Source organism: Parus major, chromosome 1A (genome assembly GCF_001522545.3).
Source record: "Parus major isolate Abel chromosome 1A, Parus_major1.1, whole genome shotgun sequence".
NCBI lineage: Eukaryota > Metazoa > Chordata > Aves > Passeriformes > Paridae > Parus > Parus major.
The window spans coordinates 9,055,148-9,078,272 of NC_031773.1; the positions used below are offsets into that span (position 1 = coordinate 9,055,148).

Here is a 23,125-nt window from a genome sequence, read left to right on the forward strand (position 1 = left end):
AGGCCATGGAACAGGCCCAGAGAAGCTGTGGATGCCCTGGAAGTGTTCAGGGCCAGGTTGGATGGGGCCCTGAGCAAGCTGGTCTAGTGGAAAATGTCCTGAACCATGGCAGCAGGGTTGGGACTAGATGATATTTCAGTTCCATTCAAATCCAAATCACTCTATCATTCTATGAAATGTGTTATTAACTCTGAAGATTAAATCACTGAAATACGTAAGCAGATGAAATGAGATGACAGAGACAAAGCAACAGATGGATCCTGTGAACACTCATACTTAGTGTTTGCAATGGTTTCTTTATTCCTGTTTTTGTCTGTGGGAAAGAGCAAGGTAGATAAAGATCTTTGTTATTGGAAAAAAGCACCTGAATGGAATGTAGTGTACGACAGTAGTAGTGCACCAGTAGTGTATTACAGTTACGAGTGTAATTACATTAATTGTCTTTCTATGTGAAGTGACCACTTCTCACTGGAACACCAAAGATTTTGATTTCTTGGTTGAAATGAGACACAATTCTCACTTCACTTCTGTTTCTTTAATGGGTGCTATTTGCTTATACATATTAGCTATTTCTTTTTTTGAGAAATAGTCCAGGGTCAATTGTATTTCTAGGTTTTTAGATTTGTGTCACTGGTGGACACAATTTCTTGAGGGTTGTTCAGATAATCTGACACACACACAGCTGCTTCGTGGGTCAAACAAGCCTTTATTTTGGGGTTTCCTCAACCTTTATAAATCTTCTCTGACTAGGGTACCCTGATTGGTAGAAGGAAAAACACCCCCTTTGGTCCCATTAGTGGGACCAGAGAAAACACACCAAGAACATCTGTTCAGTATTGTTTTGAGAAATATTATCTATTTACAATAACACAATTCTGAAGAGAAAACTGTTCCCAGGAACTTTTCCCCTGGGAACAGATGAGCCCTTGACAGGCTGAAACTTTCGGGGGGTCAGAATCATATCCCCATTGTGGGAGCAAAACAAGTAGTAAAGCATGTATGTAATGGTTTGTAGTAAAGCATAATGTAATGTAAATCTGCTTTGATTTAAAGTGCTCTTTTTTACTGAAACATAGTTCTCATAAGTATGTTGGGAGTAGAAAAACACAAAAATAAACCACTTTTTAACAAGCAAAAGAAAACCCAGCCCTTGGACTTACTAATTCATATCTGGAACAAAAGTTCAGGATATTTCTCTTTGAGTTGGAGCTGTAGCAGCCACAGTAGAGTGCACTGGCTCACAGCATGGATGTGTTCATTAGCTCCAGCATCGTTTCTTTGAGCTGTTAGGAACAAGGAAACAAAAGCCAGTCTGTTTGTTTGCTATTTCATATTTATGTACTTTCTCCTTTTTAATGCCCTGACTGACAGCCTGGGTGGACATTGTCCGACGTCCTCACGTCAAGCCTGTGACCTCAATTCACCTGTCATTCACTTCCATCATGTCAGCTGAGCCTTCTGTGGATGTCCATTATTCTCACACTATATTGTGTTATGATGGATTACCCACTTGGGAGTTTTAGGACGTCTTAATCCCAGTCTGACAGAACTCTCTGCAATAAATAATTGACAAATCCCTATGCTGAATGCAAGTACATCAGAGGATGTGGATTTTTGACAGCTTTTGCTGAATAAAAAGAAACAAGAAAGTGTGCCTTCAGTGGTGTTGAGCAACTTCCATCTCTCATTTTAATTTTCTTTGGATGCTTTTCTACCAAGGAATTGCATGCAGCAGGGGAGGGAGATTCATTATGATTTTTATCCTTAGTTGTGTTACTGATAAACAAAATATTTCATTAAAAAAATCATCATGGGGAATTTATAATAATTTAATCTCACATTAAATCTGGCCTCTTTCTCCATCCATGCATGTTGAGAAAAGAGAGCTTTGTTTCAGGAAACCCAGTAACATTTAAATGTGCATTTCCAGTGACAGCCACATGTGCCTGTGTGCTGCCTGGAATTTAGTGTAAGGCAAATTCCTGCTGCTCATCAAGCTGTACAGGGGTGGAGCATAAAGCAGGTGATGGACTCTTTGCCTTCTTGTACTGACAGCCTTGGCCTGGCAGGAATTGCAGTTTATAGGGAGCTGACAACTTGCTGCCAATTATTTTCTTGTAGAAAGGACTGGAATGTGCAGAGTCAAAGCCTTATTCACTATGTCTGTGCTCTGCCAGGCAGCATTAGAGGGGTGATAAAATGCAGTCTTAGTGATATTTCCACCTTTTACACTTCACTGGAGTTTGCCAGGTGTTTTTTTATACTCGTTAGAGCCCTAGGATGACTCCTGAGACTTGACAAGAACCACAGGTCAGTCCCTGTGGGTCTCTGAGTTATAGGGCTGGCAGGTACCTCAGGGGATTTGGCTGCAGCATTTTTTTCCATTTGTTGTTTCTAGAAAAGAGAACTGTGTGCCTTGTGTTGATGGAGCTCCTGGAGTCATCCCTTAACAGCTGGCAAGCTGAAAGTGAGCACATGCTTAGTCTAGAAAATTGCAGAATTTGGAAAATCTAAATAGGTAAAATATGAAAACTGTTTTGAGAGCAGATATGACAGGAGAATTTGTGGAGTTTATTTTTGTTTTTTTATTTTTGGGGTTTTTTTTATTTTTTTTTCACCTCAGTGCACCAGTGTGGCAGGTAACTGGAGGAGAAAATGAAAGGAATATAATTAATTGTATTGTAGGATAGTAACTTCAGATCATCCTTTGCAGTCAGCTGGAAGCAAATGCCATTATTGCTGCCAGAGTGTATCCTTAAGCTATTCCTAGCCACACCTGAAAGAGCTAAAAGTTTAGACATACACTGTTCTTCCTGTGGAAACTGTGAAGAATGTCTCTTCTCATTTCATATAAACTGGGGTGAGTGGAAGTTCATATTTATTTCTGTCCCCCATGCCTGAGGGCAGAAATCTCTGATTTAGCTGTATTATACTGAAGGGTGTGGAAGCATCCATGTGAAATGTATTCTATTGCTTAATCTGGTCAACACATCAAACAGCTTTCAGAGGTATGTGGGTCTTGCTGTCACTTCTCTACTAGCCACTTCTCCCTTTTCCTTGCTTTAATGCCTATTTGGGCCAATAATTTTACTATGGATGTAAAGGAAGTATTTTTTAACAACACTTTCAATAGAAATTTCTCATTCATCAAAACAGCTTGTTTTAAATGAAAATGACAACAGGAAAATGAACAAACAATAAACACCAACCAAAAAACCAAAATCCCAAACAAAAACTCGCACAAGGAATTATTGAGAAAACTTCTGAGCCCCTTGGATTATAGTTGATATCTAATTGTGGATTTGTAAAACACATCTATAGTATTTATATAGCAAATATAGTATTACTCTATGAAAATAATTCTTTTGGTGTTAGCTAATAGTTATAAAGTTCACTGTGGGCATTCTTTTAAAGTATATTAAAATTTCACTTAAAAGATTCTAGAAACATATACTTGCTAAGCAGGCAGTTGTATTTCTGTTAAGCAAATTAGTGGAAATAATCCAAAGATAAAATTATGAAACCTGATTTTTTTAAAGGTGGAGGCAAAGATTTAATGTCATATTTCACTGTTTCTTTCATAAGATGCATTATCATATTTTATTTGAGGATGTTGTCAAACCTTGCAGAAGAAGCAAATTCCCATCTCCTGAACTGTCAGACAGTGCTTTAATTAAGCTACAAAGCAACTCTTCTCCAAATAAAAACATTTTAGGTGTCTCTTCTCCCATTTGAGATCTAAGGCTCCAATTGACAGTGTAAAGCAGGGATGATGCCAGGTTCTGCATGATTTGGCTTTGTAGGTTAGACAATTTCAGGTGACAGTTTCTGTGTGTGTGAGAGAGAGAGGGGTCAGAATAGTTTGAGTAATAAATGAGAATGGGTTCAAGAAGAGCTTTGTTTTCAGGATGCTCTTAAATAGGAAGCTAAGTAAGAATAGTGGTACTGGGAATAATGTAAATGAAGCATTCCTTTATTTCTTTGAAATAGTAATCACATTTATCTTATCAGAAACTGTGACATTTAAAAATGTGGCTCATATTTCAGAAAGAGATTTTCATTAGTAGATTAATTAATAGATTAATAGATTGCTTTTCATTGATAGATTTGAAAAATAGGAGAGTAGAAATAGAACTGAAAAGTCTTGGAACTGTGTACTATTTGCAGAACCCTATACATGGTGCTGTGCAAGAATGTGAAAATATGTATCTTAATGAGCATTTGTAAATTGGTCTTTTGAAAGATCAAACACTACTTTAAAAGAAAGTAGAAAACAAATTGAGGATTATATAGTTTCAGTAAGAATAAGAGAAGATCAGAAATCTTTCTGTGGTAACTATTTTAAATTTGAAACTAGATAATAGAAATTAATTGAAAATACTAATTAGGTGTTACTTACATTTATTATCTTCTCAGGAAGAACTTTACCTGGAAATGGTTTAAGACCATAATATTTGGTACAAGAGGGAAGTATGCAGTAGTGCAATTCATGAATTACAGGAGGTGATTTTTAATTTTAATTGTTGCCTTCTACATGTCTGAGGCACATATGTCAGAGATCTGCTCATGGAATGCACTGCTGAATTAATGTGCCCTTTTCTGCTGCCACCTCCAACCTCCCCCATGATATCTGAGCAAAGTCTGACCTTACTGTTGTACTGTAAGGTGGCATTTAGGACTTCACTTGATAATTAAAAGGGAGTGACTAATATTAATATTAAGATATATTTTAATTTTCAGTTCTGGAAAGTTGCATTATATGGTTAAAGAATACATAATTTAGGTTTATTAATTTAATTGCAATTTCAGCAGAAATGCAAAAATCACAAACCTTTATTGGTGGCATAAAATCAAAGTAACAGTAGCCTGGGGGCCTCTCTGTAAGCACTTTTCACTGTAGGAAAAAAAAAATTTCTTACAAAAACTCATTCTCTCTCCAAAATTAACAAAGAAACAAAAAGGCAGCTCCTAGACAAAATGAAGATGCCATAAAAAAAGGAGAGGTTTAGAATGTGTTTGAGTTTCAAGTTTTTGCCTTTAATTAGCTTGTATGTTTTTTTCAAACTAAATTATTTAGAGGTTGTTTTATATTTCGTATCAATTAGGTAGAGAAGGAATTAAATAGAGCATATATGATGAGATTTAAATAACTGAAGAAAATCAATTCAGCTCAGTTGGTGCTATTAGCTAAGCTACACTTCAAGATGGGCTCTAATATTGTGTTTGAACACTTGTTCTTCAGGGATTCCTATTCTGTTCTGGTATCCAAAGGCTTTGGCTGCATAAAAAGTTTGCTTTGTGTTGTTACATGCCAATTCTGCAGTGATTGCTGTGGTGCCTGCACAGAAATGCGTCCCCTGACTGATAATGAGCCTGAGCACACGTGCTGTAGGAGCAAATAATAAGTTTCTTTATAGCACAGAATGGTTTTGTTAACATACACTAATAGGAGTATTTCTAATATGCATAAAAGTACTTACTTGTTTGTAAGGCAATACTGGATTTCCTAAAGCTGTTCTAACTACCAAATCTGGGTACTTTGGAGAGCTGTTGAGCTCTCAAACCCAGATATATTAGCATACATATATTGTCTGAGAGAGAAATGGCATTGTATACACATGAACACATATGGTTTATTGAGTCTTTGTGACAGACATTAAATCCTTGAATGTTGAGGGATGATAGAGTTCTAAATGCAGAGTATAAAATTATAGTTGACAAGGGAGTAAAACTGAATAATAACAGTGTAAATGAGATGGCACTGAGACCTCCATGTACCTCGTCTTTCACTGTCAGTTCCTGGATGCTGTGAATTTAACCCTAAAAGACTAAATCGATATTTTGCATAGAACATCAGTAAAATTATGCTATTTAAAAATTGGATATTTTTTTCCTGGACATAAATTGGGCTGCTTTGTCTCAGGCAAGAGAGAAGACAGTGTTGCAAGGGGATAATGCAGCACAATTAATTTTGATCATAATTATATTGAGGAATTGCTCTGAAGGGGATAAATTTCTGGATTCTTGTCTGCCACAGACCTCCATAGGTCAGGCTCTTAAATGATGTTCCAGTGAACATTGGATCTGGGCTCACCTCAGAGTTAATCTATTTTAAGGTAGTAAAAGATGTTTACATCCCTAATTAAAACCATGGAGATTCAGCTTAGGCCAGATTTTTGGGAAGGAGTATGTTTGAATTTAACTGCCTGTAGATGCCACATAGTTCTAATAAATCCTACTGATTTTTGAAAGCTACCTTGATCTCTCGGGCAAGAAGGTCATGACTGTCTTGTGCTCCAGCTTCTCAGATTTCCCTTTCATCCCACTCACAGATAACCCAGGATTTGCACCCGTAACACATTTTAGGATCCAAAGCATCATCTGAGAAGTGCTATTTCTGTACCTTAAAGACCCAAACAAACAAAACAACTGACAAACAATTACAGCAACAGCAAATCCCAAACAAACCTAGATCTGTTTAATAAGCTGCTACTGACTGAGCAGAATTTGATACAATACTGCAGATTCCACTTAAAACAAATCTGACAACTTGATTGTTCAAAAATAAGGAAGAACAGTATTTTTATGACATTGTCAAATGTACTATACCTAAAAACTGCATATTTTAAAAACAAACATTTCAAATAATTTTAGGAATGTAGCCTCCTATTCCAAACTGGAACATATTTTCTGTCTGAGACTTTTGACTAGGCTTACAGTAAGAGAGGGAGGGTGATAATAAAATATGTATTGACAATTCAAGTGTATATTGAAGATTCAGCTCTTAGCCCACTGTGAATATTACAGCTCAAGGAAAGCATAAACAGTTCCTTGCATATAAAACCAAGCGTGTAAATATCAGTCCAATACAAATTCCTTTCTGGTTGCACATGAAATGCATGAGGTGATTAGCCAGAAGTCCTTCCACTGAAATAAGCTTGATTATTGTGAAACTTTACATCAACCTTGGAAAACATTTGGTTTAACAAGGCTTTTCTTTTATTTACACACTTGTGACATTAAATCCTTGTTTGGTATATCCACTATTCTGGGTTGACTGGAACTGTTAGAAAGCCTTCTGCACGCATTGGAAGGTATTGCCCAAAGTGGAAAGAAAGTCTTTCTCTAACTTCTGCTTAAAAAAACCAGAATTTTTTTTCTGGTTTTAAATATATTTTCAAAATATATTTGCTTATACTTGACCAAAAAAAACCAGACACAACTCTGTCTGGAAAACTGGTGCAAATCATAGAAGAAGCAAGGAGGGCCTTAAAAAAAGATTTTTATTCAACACTAAAACCCCATTTTCTCAGCTTTCTCATAAAATGTCTCATCCTTTTTATTGTTCAAAGTGTAAAGGAATTTTAAATTCAGGTAAAGGTTGTTGTGGGGTTTTTTTGTTTGTTTTTTTTTTTGTTTTTTCTATTTTTTGTATATTTTTTCTTTGTAAGTGAGGGATCAAAAAGTTGGCTATAACTAGAATAAGCAGTTTCACCATTTTAACAACCATAGCTGTAATGACTGGAGTCAACTCACCTTGGAATACTCCATCACTCTCTAGACAAATATATATAAACTTATCTGATAATAGTGGGCTAAAATCTTTACACAAAATTACCTATGCAAGAAAATAACAAAAGACAATGACTAATGAATTAGGGTGCAAAGAGATATTACTCTTAGAATATCATGATCTTTTGAAGGTAGGGATTAACTAGTATCAATTTAATCAGTCTTCAAATTTCTTTACTTTAGAAAAGGTGTGGGTTTTTCTTGTTTGTTTATTTTAATTTGTCAGTTTTACTTTTGAAGTTTCTATTGACATCTTTTTTTCCTCTTTCCCTTTATGTTTTGCTGAGGCTAAAAGCACAAGAACTAAAAATGGTGCAAACAAATTAACTATTTAATCAGTTGAAGAGTTCAACAGCTAAGAAACCTCTAAACACTAAACACCATTCATTATGCTACTGGAAAAAAACATAATCTGTCTGTATTACAGACTCTGGCTCAAAATGATACATCAAACTATTTAACTATTTCTATAGAAAATGTTTTTCTTCTTGTTTTTGATTTTTTCAAAACTTAGTATATATATGTTTTTGTGTGAAGAAGCATGTAGAGGAAGTATTTGTATTTTACGTATACATTTCAGAAAACGAGCATATTTTACGATGCATTTCTTACTTTATTATGTAAATACAATAAAAGAATGTTTTCTACAAACTCAGCAGAACATATGTAGTATAATACAGTGCTACATTCTGCAGTTTATTGAGCATACAGTACCTGTAAAACTCCAGCACAGAGTATGCAGGTAAATCTCCCTTTCACACTATTTTTACACTGCACAGAACACCAGTGACTTTGTTTCCAGTTAAATTGCTAATCAAAGTGTGATCTTCCCAGCAACTGAGTACTTATGTGAGCAACCTCTTTAGATTTTGTTGGGTAACAACATACTTGATGGATTGAAATCCACAGCAGCTTTGCGTTTAAGTAGCTTCTCTTTGAATTGTAGTTATAAATATAAAACATGAGCTGGCAGAAGTTGCCACTTTCTTCTTTTTCACCTTTCTGGGCACTCCTGAGGTTGACTGCCACCTTCCTCTGTCAGAGCAGCAGTGGCTTTGCTGCTGCCACCCCCGTCTGAGTTAACAAAGATGGGATGGGTGGGAATCCAGAAGCCAGGCAGAGCATTTGCTGTATTGCCCCATGGCTCCTTAGATGCCATCATCACACATCTCCCTGTGCCTGCTAATATTTCCATTTCCAAAGAGCTTTTTTTTAAAATTTTTGATATTTTATTTTTATTTTTATTTCAATTTTTTAAAATTTTTTAAGTTAAAAGCCATATGTCATCCAACTTGTCTTTTGACCCTAGTAAGCTTATGATTTAAAAATAAAATAAAAATCAGAAGTTTTGTTGGAATTTTTTTTCTTTGTGATGTTGTTCTGGGGTTTTTTGGGGTGTCTTGGTTTTGATTTTGGGTTTGGTTTTTATATACCCCACACAGAATTAGCTGGGTTATATATCGGATGGGGTTTCTTCAGGTTTTTATTTCCTTTTTTTTTTTTGTTTCTGTGGAATAAGAAGCTGAGTAACACAGATGAAAAGTTCAAGATATAAAGTTTGGAGAAAAGTATTGCTAAAGGTATTACTTGGCAAGAGATTAATGATAGAAACACAGAGATCTTGAAAATAAAGTTTGGAGATTAAATTGACTAAATAAAGTTAATTTTCCTTACTTTTCATCTTCTATTTAATCTAGCACAACTGAGCCATTAACTGTTCAGCTGACAAGGAGTGTCCAGCTGTCTGGTTTTATAAACCAGAGCATTAAGTAGTGATTTTATCATGGGGCAGCATGGTGGAAGGAATTCCTGTTGACAATTCTCACCTGGGTCTCCAAGTTTCTGCACCGTAACCATCCCTTACAGCCTTTGTTCTACTTTGTTAAAACTGAGCACAGGATGCAGCTGAAGAGTTCACTGTATGGTTGAATTTAGCTGTAATTTAATTTAATAAGGCCTTAAATTCAGGGTTTATGTGCTTGAAACTTCTGTTATATTTGGAAGTGAATGTTTCACTTATGTCATTTACCACACTGATCGATGGTGAGTCAACAGACATTGTCTGATTCAACATGAAGCTGCATTTTTAGTCTTTACTAATGCCGTGTACCCATCAAAATCTATAAATTTGAAAGATATATTGAAATTTATAGTTGTTTTCACACAGAAGTGCAGGATGCCTTTTTTCCTTGGCATTGAGTTACTTTTCAGCTCAGTTGGTAGAGATTCAGTATTTCAATGCTGCCAGTGACCTAAATGAGGGCACAAAGGTCTGACTTCTCAAATCTTAATGTTTTATGTGACAGGGAAGTGCCCAGAAGAATCAGCTTTTCCACTTATAAAAGTTACTTATTTTCCAGTATTCCTTGAGACTATAGCCCAAAAGCAATTCCATGAAATCATACAAGAACATCCTGCAGTGTTTAAAAAACTGAACCTTTAGCAGTCTGCCAGTCCCTTAAGTATCCACTCAGGTGTCTTTGATTTAAGATACAGACTGATTTCTGAACATCACCTCTGCTATCTAATGTGCCATTTTAACAGCAAAGTGGAAGAAATTGTTCTTGGGCAGAGTTTTTAAGTGAAAATCAGATCAACTGCAGTCAACTGCATAATATTGAGTTAAATGTGTCAAACATCCAGTCTGGCAAAATACTGCCAGATTCTGCTTTTCTTGTGCTGTGACATTCCTGACTGTGTTTAGTTTATAGGTTTTTTTATAATAAGGGTTAGCTGCTTGTTATTTCTTTCTGTTATTCACAGTTTGATTCTGATGATGATTTTCAGTAAGTAGCTGTAATTGGAATAAAAGAAAACACACTTTTGGAGAGTGTTAAGTTTGGTGGCATGGTTCAGCGTATATATATTTATATATATATATATTTTCAGTACCTTTATATTCAGTATATAAAGATATATTCAGTACCTTTATAGAAAGGAAGCATGCAAGACTGAAAAATAAAATAAAATAACACCAGATGTGAAAGTGACATGAGGAAGATGCTTAGACAGTTTTGAGATGGAGTAATGCTTCTTGATTGTGTTCTTTGAGCTAGAAGGTGGAAATTAGATTTTAATACAGAGAAAAGTGTGAGACATCCTAATTAAACACCTTTTAGTGGAAGTCATCATACATAAACCCAAACCTCTTGTAGTAGTTCTCAAATGTGTCACCTGTAAGGGTAACACTTAAAACAATCTAAATCATTTGTTTGGGTCTTTTTTCTTTTTGTAAAAATTGGAAGGAAATTATAGTTTGAATGTTGATTCAGATCTGTACATTAGTCATTAGGACAGCCAATGAAATACATTTCTTAAGCATAGCTAAGGGTCTTGTACATAATCATAGAAAAGAGAGGAAAATAACTGAAAAGAAAATACAATAGATTCAACAAAAGGAGAAATCTTATGGACTTCGGTGTTACTGGCACCTAACGCTTTTTGTGTAACTTTGGTCACATTTTGTCACCCCTCTGCTTTACTTTCCTTTATGTGTTAAATACAATTAGCATTAGTTATTTCACAATGGATTAGAAAAGTTTTTAAATACATCTGTAGCCATGATAATGTGTATTTGTTTCACAGCTGGAGGTTTTACAATTAAAAATAGTATTTTTTCACATATAATTCCATTTTAAAGGTCTTACAGTGCAGAAATATGATTAAGGGTTAATAGTAGATCTTAAACAGGTTGTCTTTTCTGTGTAATCACAAGAAAGCCCTGAAAGAGAGTGTTCTGCCTGGAACAAAGAGTTCATAAATTGTCCACTATATGCCATGTGCATGAAAAAAGATGATGAAGAGAAATCACAACCAACACAATGAATGCATGGAAATGTAGAATATACCATTTTCAACATTCTAATCTTATATTTTTGTCTACTTTTAATTTTAAGGTGATTTTACATTCAAGACTGGAAGAATGTTCTGTTGGAGGGTTAGAACTAGTAAATACCATTTAGTCCTTTTTAGAAAAGGTATGACTAACAAAGGACTTGAATTGCTCTTCAAAACTTGATGTGTGTACACTTGAACATTAAAATTTGAGCCTGTCCAGTAGAGAGAGAATTCTGGGAGTTCAATGCTTCTTTTAAAATATATTTGGGGAAGTTTAGAAGCAGCATGTTATTGCACTCCATGTGCTAAGGAGGAAATGAAGAGGCTCTGGTGTCCTGTTACCCCAGGTCAAAGCCAGGCGTAGCAGCAGGGATGTGTTCCCAGCATTGCTGTCGTGGCTGACACAGCATCTCTGGGAAAATAAAAATCACTCTTACACTTTGCTGGGGGAAGGTCATTTTCCTTGGTACACAGTTTTCTGCAGGACTCACAGTTAAACACTTTCTATTTCTTTTGACTAGAATTACTTCCATTAGGGAAATGTTGCCTGAAAATAGCATGCAGTATTAATATATCATTTGTTTCTGCTGTTGCCAACAGTAACATGTTTCCTTGGCTCTCACCCCCTGACTGCTGATGAGATCAAGTTGATTATTCAGCAGCTATAACCCACCACCTGCTCAATTTTTTTCTCTGACATGCAAAGCTTTTGAGACACTATCTTGCCTTGTTACAGCTACATTTGGTATTCAGCTGTACTTTCCAGCAAATATGTATATATATTTAAGAAGTGGGTTCATTTTTGAACAGGCTTGTAGTAAGTTACATTCATTATTCTGTTTTTATACATTGAAGAGCTAAGGTGAACATGCTGAATTTTTTCTAAAATTCACGATTTGGTTCCACTCCTAATTAACATTTTATTATTAATAGAGTTGCATAGTTCATAGGCCCATTTCTGGAAATGATGCTGCAGACTTCAGTGCTGCCTTGCTTTTATTATAAATCATTAACTACTTGGGAATTCATCATTATAGTTTAGGTTATGAATGTGTCCTAATGAAACAAAACATTTCTGTCCTATTCTGCAGAGGAAGAGATGATAAATGAGCTCTGTTCGCTCCTGTTAATTCTGGAATTTCTGGATTTTGCTCTTCTTTCTATAAATGCCCATCCAACTCTGAGAGAACTTAATGCTGTTTCTGGTGACATGGCCAAAAGAGATATTAGCTTATGAGTTCAGCAGAGATTTTAAATCTACAGCTTTTTGATCTTTTGGGATTACAGCAGCATTACATCTAAACGTCTTTTGTAGCACATAAAGTGTGAGTACATCTGGAATTCACTACACTCCTCTATATTTAGTGTTTCCTACCTAGCCAATCTGCATTTTTGTGATTTTAGCAGAAGCTGTAATTTTAAACTAAAATACTGGAAACAGTGTTTTGAATATTCAGTGTATATTTAATATTGGAACTGAGTTGCACAGACAGTAAAATGATATTATTTTATATATTTTTACTAAACTAATATAAAACTTGAGAATTCTGTGAAATTTGTTGTTCTGTTTGATTATATGAGACAAGATGTAACTGCTCTTGCATCCCCTATCTGATTTAAGGTAACTGGCTGCTTTAGTGTGTTTCTTGCATAAGTGATGCCAGTCTGTATCAATGTTTTCTTCTTGTACTTTACAAGGAGTTATTTACTTGATTTGTTGTTTTTTTTTCCTATTTTCCCTTTAAAATAAGGCAGTTGCATGTACATATTTCAGTTATGTCTGTTCCTATTCAGATATTAGTCAGAATTCAGTCAATCTGCTAACATGTATCAATTGTTAGGTTGTATTTTGTGTGGTTCTTTTCCTTTTTGATTGTTTAAGTGGGTATTTACTGAGGACGTGTTAAAGGAGTTGTAAAGCAATATGAATGGTGTCAAGTTAATTTTTTTAAGTCAGAGGAAAATTACCTTTTTGAACCCTTTTTTGAAGTGAGTTAATTTTGATATTTCTAAAAAAAAAAAAATTATGTAGTTCTGATTTCTCCTTGAGTTGATGGAAAGCATGTAAATAAACAGGGTAACAAGGCACGCCTACTCAATATACATGGCATTTTTTAATCATGCCTGTGAAGTTACTAGCTCAGCTGTTAAGCTTGAAAGAATTTCCTAAGGCAGACATTGAGCTGGAGCTGGTGGTGTTATGCAATTTGAGATTTGCTGCAGCAGTTGGCAATTTCAGTCTAATGGCTTCAGTGTGTGTCCTTTACTTTGAGCCTGTTTAAATATACAACGCTAATGTGACTTACATTTAAGGCATATGAATTATTAGAGTGAAAATGTAATAAGCTCTAAGGTTTAAACCTCTGCAAATGAGAAGGATGAATGATGTCTTAAAAGAAGTGGTCTTTGCTATTTTTATACACCACTCTGGTGAAATTTCACTGCTAGATGTCAAGATGCATTTGACAGACTATCTTACTCTTCTAATAGTTTTTCTTCATGCCTTTATCTAGTTGTCTCTATCGTACTCCCTTGTCTACTGAAACGGTTTTGGCAGTATCAAGCTGTCATAATATTCCTCAGCTGCTGAAATCTCCTGGTTGCACACATCCTAGAAATATACTCTGGCTTGGGAACTGAACTTCCTGCCTCTTTCCCTCTCCTCATAAATGTGGAAATTCTGCTTCTCTACATTCTGATGTGAATCTACTGCATTCCTTTTTGCTGTTTAATAATAGTTGAATATAATTAATTTGTACACTCCTACTGCACCATACTAAATGTGTAAGGTATTTCATACAAATGTTTCATGTGGCATAGACTGGACTCTGTTCCAGTCAGAGAAGACAATTTTATCCTCCCTACATCCTTCATTGTGACTGCATTTGATCTGTTCTCTGGTACTCAGGTATTCCTTCAGTGATGCCTTTGGACCTATGATTCATTTTCACTTTGACTGTTCACGTGAGGTTTCTTTTCATCTGGTACCAATGGTCTTGCTAGTTCTAGTTAGGATTGTGGACATCAGAGATGAAGCTGAAGTAAATTTTAAGAAAGCTACAAACTAGTACTTGACATCATCTCCCCTGCAACTTCTGCAGGCTATGCACTCACCTGAGTGCATATCGAGCTATTTCACTTTTCCAGAAGTTTAAATGTGTGGGGTTTAGCTTATTTATTTATTTATTTTCTTATTTAGTCATTTGTTCTCCAGCAATGACTTTCAGTGGTGTATATAGCTCCAGTTCTTCTGTGATTTCTGTTGGATGTAAACAAAAAGTGTTTTAAAATATCTGTACTCCTGTCGAATAATTTTAGATTCTTTCCAAAGCTTAACTGAGAATCCTAATATAGTATATTTGAAAGACTCTTTCAGCTCTCTTTTAGACCTTGAAGTACTGCCACTATGCCACTTTTTCCTTCTCTTTTTTAATTTGCTAGTGTTAGGAAATTCTTAAATACATTAAAGGAAAGGAACAAATGGAAGAGAAGAGCTATTTCTAGTTCATGTTTTAGGGAAAGGTTGCTTTTATGTAATGGAGAAGTGTTACTGTGACAAATGTTCTTTGGGCTTTATCCTCTTTTACTTTTCTTATATGACACTTTTTTCAGTGACAGGTGATGGCATGTGACACTTGAGATATCAAATGCACATGTGGGATGCATTTATTTATGGCATCCCAATTTCAGTTTTTCCTGTTAAAATAAATGGGATTAGTTATGTCAGAAAGTATTAACTTCACCTGCAATATTGTAATCTCAAGTACTCTACTTCAGATTTGATTTCCCATTGATTTCTGATCTTATTTAGAGCAATGGCTTCATTTGCTTTGGAACTAGAAGATCATGAAAAAGAATAAAAAGTTCTTTGTAGAGAATCAGCCTTTTTTTCCTTCTTTCATTTAAAGTAAACAATAGGAATAAAGGTTATCTTGAATGACAAAGAATTATTTTCACTGTAACTATTAATAGATACTGAAAATGACTTCTCATATGAATAAAGCAGATATGTCTTGAAATGCATTAGAAAAACAGAAACACTATGGAAAGTAATTTTCTGCTTACTGTTTAATTAAAGCTGAGTTTTGTAATCTGCAGCTGAATTAAAAAAAAATAAATGTAGGATTTTAGGTTGCTGTTAATTATCTATATAATGGAACACAAGGATTGAGGTGTTACTTTGAAGTGTTGTCCAGAGTGCAATAACATTAGCTTTCAAAAAAATGTGCTAATTCCCAATTATCTTTATATATATATATATATATATTTATATATATTTAGGCCAGTAATTTTATATGAAGACTGCTTTCATAAGTATTAAAATGTCAGCAGACTCTTTTTTCATATAAATATGACTCAACAGCAGCCTTAGATGACAAAAGGGAAATTGTCCCCAGAGAATAGCTGAGGAGTACAACATCCAAATTCTGTACAGAATATAGGAGACCAATTACAAACACAGTCTTTCTGTGACCTTATATGCTTCAGATATCCTCATTAACAGAGCACAGATCACATTCCCATCATGTAGCACAGCAGATGTCAGAGTAAAGAGAAGCTGTGACTCTGCAGTGTAAATACCTAAAATATATCTTAAGCTGCAGATCAGCAAAAACCAAAAACCTATATTTGGTCACTATACTAAAAAAAAAATAATAATCTTAAAAATATGTTTATAGTTCTGGTTACACTTATGCTGAAGATTATGGCCTTTATATAATGGAATACAGCAAAGCTTAGGAAAAAAAGTCCTTATTTGACGTAGGGAAATATGAATTATCATGGAAACTTTTGGGCTTCAGTGTTAGAAATCAAAATAATTTTAAAAGCAAACCAATATACTTGAAAGAGGAAACATTAAAACTTCTGGTTACAATTGAAATCAGCAAAATTAGGTATGTCTTTGGTTCAGTCTAAGACATTTTTTTATGGTTGGGACTCTCTTATTCAAGCTGACATGCCTCAGCTTAATTAAATCTAGATCAGCTTTAGTGGTGATAATTATTATCAGTGTCCACTTGTTAGAAAGATCATATAGGAAATATCTTCATAAATAACATGTAAAAGGGTAGTCAGCCCCTAGTAACTCCTCCTGTGCCCCACTGGAGTTATAGAAATAAGTCAGAAAAGAAATCCAGGTATGTTTATATGAGGGGTATGATCTTTAGCACATCTATGCTCACTTTTGGGTTACTGACCTTCCAGTTTACAGTTGTTTGTTGAACTCACACTTTCTGTGTGACAAACTGTGTGGTCTTATTCTACAACTATGTAAAATTATCGACTAGGGTAATTCATGGGTATTTGGATAATTCATTACCAAGAATTCCTGTGAAAATATAACATGTTCTGCATGTAAAGACACTGGGATCAAATAGAATAGTTCTGATTTGGTTTAATATAGACTGTAATAGCTTACTGAGATGAGAATGTAATCCTTTAGGCTTTGTCAGTCTGTGTTAAACCTGTACTGAAATAACAGTATCAGTCTTGCATTGACACTTCAGACACCAATATATGAGTCTTACAAAATCTCTTCCTCATCTTGCAATTCATATACAATTCATAATCAACTATGGAAAAAAAACCCCTATTTGTATTTCAGACACATATATGAAAACTATGTATTAAACCACATTCACAGATACTTCTTGTGGCTTTTGTGCTGTTCATGCAAGAAGAGGTTTGGATATTTGGATAATATTTTATAGTCAGGACTTGAAGGTCATTGTGTATTCTATGTTTATATTGACATATTTTCTCATAGTACTTATTTTCTTAAAATAACCTAAAATATCCTTGGACTTAGAAAGTTTGTGAGGCTAGTGAATCTGTTAACTCTTAATATTATACATTTTATAATAGCTTAATATATCAAGAAGTAGTTGAATATTATTTTAAAAAAAAAAAACACTTAAAGAAGTACGGGAAGCACCCCCAAATTTTTTTCATTGTACTGAATATTAATTCAATTTTGCTGACAGAATCCTGTGCTGGCAAGGAGGAGATAAAAATATGACATATACATAAAAAATAATGAAGGGTGGAAGAAGAATAGGCCTTCTAGGGAGTTGATCTTTACAGATCAGATAAAGATTCTTGCAGTCTGTGCTGCATCAAAGGCTGCTTTTTAGAGATAGCAACATGAACTTGGAAACTGGGGACAAGACCTTTGAAAATAGAGGGTTTCGAGATGGACAAGCAGCTGGGCTTTGCATCTTTTTTAGTTGTTGTTTTTCTTTTCTATTACTTATGTGTGTGTTTATGTGTGTGTAATCTTTTATAATCCCTTTAAAAGTTAAAGAAAGATTCATAGGCCGGTGGAGTGAATTAATACTTGCACATTATCTAGCTTTCCAGTAGCTGTTTTCCTTTGAAGATAACCTTTCTCTTTGAAAGATATAGGGAAATCTAGTGGAAGGTACCTCTTGACTCCTTTCAAAGTTTGATTAAAAATGCTTATTTGTGAGTAGTGACTGATTTACAAGGGATAATTATTTTATTTATGGATGAGCTAAGTATTCTGGAAATTCCTGAAAATAATGCACACTGTACCTTACTAAGAAAAAAAAAAGAAAAAAAAAAAGAAAAATAAGAGAAATCAGTTCTCATTAATAATTAAAAAAAAAATATTAATGTATATATATTAAAAAAGAAGTTTTTTGTCAATATAGGAAAATTTATTCAAAAAATTGCGTATTTAATCAAAGTGTTTCCAAACACCTTAAATTTGACATCAGCTACTGTGTCAATCACACTGGCTAAATCTAGCATCAGCTCCTCTGATCCCTTTCTTAAAAAGCACCATCAGACAGCTGTTGGGCATCCTCCAAAAGACATGAATAGATGCTACAGCATTCTGTTAGCCTTTGCAGCCCTCTCTCCCTGGTTGTGGTTTCTCAACTTATTTATTACTTCAGAGTAAATATGTCTTCTCCAGCAGACTGCACGTATTAGGGTTCTTTAAATATGCTGAAGTGAGTCAGAACACTTCTGTTACATGTTAGTTTTGCTTCTTTTCCCATTTTTAGTGTTGTTCTGCTCTTTCTCTCTGTGTCCAAAAAGATACTGTTAAATAGATCTTTGTTCAAGGCAGGAAAACATCTTACAGCTTTCACCTACACAGCAAACATTACAGAGGGCATGGAGGAAGAAATTATTAAATTATACAAGAATATTGTTTTAAACCATTTCTTCTTTTTTATTTATTTTATTGCATAAAAATTTATATCTCAGCATTTTAATTTTTGCTGGAGAAACCTGTAGGGAGCTGCAGTGGGTCGTGGTGTTAAAGAAGCTGTTGCCTTATTAAACCCTCATAGTAATGAGATGGAAAATGGGAAGCTCCAGGTGACAGCTGGCTGTTGTGCAGCTTCTCTGTCAGCTTTCCCCAGAGACTCTTCCATCAAAACAGGGAAGGCCAGACCTGACATTTGCATACCTGAAAAGGAAGCAGGCATGATTTCTTTAAGAGATGAAAAATTAGTCTCTCCTTGTGCCACAACAAAAAGCCCGAGTAACTTGAGTTAACTGCCTGGTTATTTTTGGCCAAGGAGTGTTGGGTAGTATGAAGTACACTCTAAATATACATTCCAGCTAAAGTATTGGATACATTGCAGATGAAATTTTAAAAAATTGATCAAATAACTAGAACAACAAAAATATACTAATTTTTGGTTACTAGAGCAAAATGCAGAGATTCTTCAGTTAAGCAGTGATGAAGAAATAAAAAAGGTTAAATATCAGTTGCTGGAACCTGTATGCATGGTCCTGTCTTATTGTCACGTGTACTTCCATTATGGTGTTGGGTTTGGGGTTCTAGGAGTCAAGGAACATCTGCTTTCTCACTGGTTATTACTGTTTCTTAAACAGTTTGCTTGGACTTTCATATGAGCTTGATTATCTTTAACAGAGCTCTGTACACATGCCCTGAATGCCAGACTCTCATTTTTAAATTGAGACTATTTTAAGGTGTAAAGTGTTGTAGGTATTGCATGTAGGGTTATTTTTGAAGGTTGTTTGGAAAATTAGGATGTATTCTAACTGAAACCTTACTGAAAAATTCTAAAGGAGAATAAGAATATAATATATATTTTGTGAGGGATATTATTTTGTTTTCTTAATTTGTAACAAGAGAAAGCAACCCAAAACTTTCTTTTTAATTTTTATTTATTTTTAATTTGCTTTAAGCATTTTTACCTTATAGTGCAGATTAGCTAAAAAACATCCAAGTGGAGGTGAGGAACTTCAAGCATGGCTGCAGTTCTTTCCACAGAAAATTCTTGGTAGTGTTAATGATGAATGTATATTTCTCTTTCCATAATCCATCTATTATTTTGTGCATTTGGGATCTGCTGTCCTTTGTGTTTCTCAGAGTACCTCAAGGCAATGGAATAGATGTGAGGGAAATCTGAGGACAGTGTTGACTCCAGCTATTTACACATATATGAAGTGTTATATCTTGCTTTATATCACTTTGCTACAACCTGGTGAAATACGGCTTAATGATCTTGAATTTATCAGAGGATATAGAAATTTAGATGCAGAATAGGCTAGATTGAGTGAATAAATTAGATGGACAAAATTATTCTAGTATATTACCAAAAAAATGAAAATGCTGTAGATGTTTGTCCAGTACAGTCAAGAGAGTTGAACTGTGTTTTTTTTCCAGTCTCATGTATGAAATTATATTATAGTTTTTCTTTGGTTACTTTGGTTATTGTGGATGTACCTCCAGTGAGCAGTGCCTGTAAAGTGCTGGTAGCTTTCTATTATATAAAAATCATTTTAGCTGACAAAAAACAATTGAGTTGCAACACGTTTTGTGGTGGTAGCACACACAGGTTTATTGAGGTTTTTTTCTGTTTTTAACGAATGATTTCAAACCTAAAAATAAGGAAGAGATCCTGATTTGTGTATCAATCATCCCTGTTTGAGCAGGGAGCAGGGTTGCCCTCAGGGGATGAGGTGGAGCAGGCAGTTGCAATCTGGGACAGGTCTGAGGGAAGGATCTGACAGCACCATGTCTGGAACTCCAGCTTTCATGGACTTTCTGGTCATATTCCTTTTGGTGTTAACAAGAACTGACAAGGTGACTCAACTCAAAAGTCTGACTTAGACACCAGTTCATTTTGTGTAGAGATTGGTCTGAATATTAAAAGGGTCATCAGACTTATTGTTACACAGTAAGCATTTTCAATGCTGCTTATCTGGTGGACATAGTCAGGCTGTGTCTGCTGGAATGGGACCATGACTCCCTAAAAACAGTTGATAAAATTTTTATTGGGCTGTAAAATAATTGAGTTCTAAAAGAAAGTCACTCAAAAATTCACATGGCAGAGTCCACACGAACTACATTCACATCAGGTAGCTGCTGCTTCAGAGTGAGCTGGCCTGCTTTAGGGATGGCTGGATCTGTGGGATGGGGGTTTGGTGTGCAGCTTAGCTGGATTACTTGCATTACCTTGGCAACTTCTATATGCAAAATTGTAGTAAAGTCCTAAGGATTGTGTCCAAACAGCTTTTTTTTCAAAGACTTCAAATTCTGTTTGAGGAGGAACACATCATCCAATCTAATGGATGTATTGTACAAGAGATTGATTTGAAAGAGCAAATTCCCATACACTGTGCTTTATTTTCTGTGGGGCTAAGTGAATGGACTGGATTTTATTTAAATTTCTAAATATGGGAAAAATGCCCTCTAGGAACATGCCTGTTAGTCTCCAGCTGCTAATTTAATCCATGAGATCAGACTCCAGCTAGTCCCAAATTTTTGGGACTTTTATGCATCCCTAATAATCACAGGGCTGTCAGTAGTTTCTATAATTAAACCTAAATGATATAACAGAGAAATGAATGTTCATAACATGGTGTTTTAATATTTTAATATATACTTGTCATTAGATAGATTAAATTAATGCACAGAAGACAAGGTAGTGTGTGCAAAAAGAGTATTTTCAGCAGGATGTTGATGGATTTTGAACTTAACTAGAACTTCAAAAATTATGTTGGAGTAAGGATTAAATTTTCTAATGCATTACAGTACTTAAATATCAAATGACACAGAAAATAGCATTTTTTAGATGAGATGGTTCACCTTGACTCAAGTATACATAATTTTCAAGTAAATACAAAAACATAGATATAAAATTTATAGAGAGAAAACATGCATAGGAAAAACATAAAAGAGAAAGACTTTTCTGTGTGAAGAATCAATAAAGACTAAAATTTATGCCCTCTCTCTCTTTGTTCTTCAGCGCCTTGCTAAAGAAGCAGAGAAGTACCAAGCCTCACATCAGTGGAGGGATGAGTTTGGGGTAAGCTTCAGTTTTTCTCCTTTTAACCTTCTTGAATTTTGCCTCTTTGAAATGTTAACAGTAGTCTTACAAACATGTTGTTTATGTATCTACTACAGAAGGGATTACTAGCTATGAATAGGCACGCTATTTAATTCAGTAAACCATCTCAGTCAGGGTGTCTAGAGAATAAAGTGAACTTTTCTCTTCAGAAGCTCCTAGGGAGCTTCACAGACCCAGGGATGTAGCTCTGAGTTGTACACAAGACATCTGTTTGTTTTGACAGACAAGAAATGATTACAGAGAAGACATCTGAGTGATGGTTGCTATCAGTTAAAAGTGTACTTATTCCAAACACTGAAACAGAATCCTAGAAAAGATTTTTACAAGTTGTCTTTTTCTTATGTAAAGGGGGAAAAAAAAAACTAAAGCAAACAAGAAAAAGCAATACAGAAAGATTTGGTTATCTGCATGACTTGGGAGTCATAGACTTTTCTTTAGAATACCTTTCCATACTTTTAATAACTTCACCTCTTCTTTCAATATACTTTCAATACTCTTTCACTACACTAATATATATATAAATACAATATAAATATATGTTGAATGTATATATTCAGTATTGCTGGAAGAGGCCCCTTCCTGGTCAAGCAATAAGTTATCTTCTTTACTCATTATAGGCTTTACTTTAAAATAAGCGACATGATTTTAAAATGTGCAGTATTGATTTTTTAATTACCAATCTGGCCAAATTAATATTGTGCTGATGATTTTAAACCTCTTAATTTTAGATTATAATTCCAGGCTGAGTGTCAAAGTTATTTATTATGCCTTTATTCCATGTTCCTTCAGAAATAACAACAGATGGTGCTTTTTACATGATCCTGCTACAAACCTAGACTGTGTTTGCAGAGAGATTTCCATGAGAATCACAGTGGCACACAGTTAAATGCACAAAGGTTTTCTAAGAATGTCCTGGTTTAACCCCAGCTGACAAGTAGGCGCTGCACAGGCACCTGCTCACTCCCACTAAATTCTGTTGGGGGAAACAATTGCAAGAGTAAAAATGAGAAATCTCATGGGTTGATATAAAGACAGTTTCATAAGTAAAGCACAACTTGCATGCAGAAGCAAAGCTAAACAAGGAATTCCTTCACTACTTCCCACAGGTAGGCAGGTGTTCATCCATCCTCAGCTCCTTTGCCCTTACTGATGACTTGTGAAGAAAAACACCATCGCTCCAAAAGCCCTTTCCTTCTTCTCCCTCCAGTGTTCCACACTGAGTGTGGTGCTGTATGCTGAGGAATATCCCTTGGGTCAGTTGGGGTCAGCTGTGTACCCCCAGCTGGGGCAGTGTGAAAAGCAGCCTCAGCTGTGCAAGAGCACTGCTCAGCAATAAAAATAACACACCAGAATTACCA

At 35.0% G+C, this 23,125-nt stretch overlaps 1 protein-coding gene across 8 annotated transcripts in view; it reads left to right on the top strand.

The window, feature by feature from the left end:
* The window catches only part of CACNA2D1 (calcium voltage-gated channel auxiliary subunit alpha2delta 1), a 357,726-nt gene that overhangs the window by 147,976 nt on the left and 186,625 nt on the right, over positions 1 to 23,125 (top strand). For all 8 annotated transcript variants that reach the window (XM_033514368.1, XM_015628094.1, XM_015628095.1 and 5 more), the window contains exon 4: positions 21,666 to 21,725. In XM_033514368.1, coding sequence (XP_033370259.1) covers positions 21,666 to 21,725 — 60 coding nt within the window. The remainder of the gene's footprint in view (positions 1 to 21,665; positions 21,726 to 23,125) is intronic.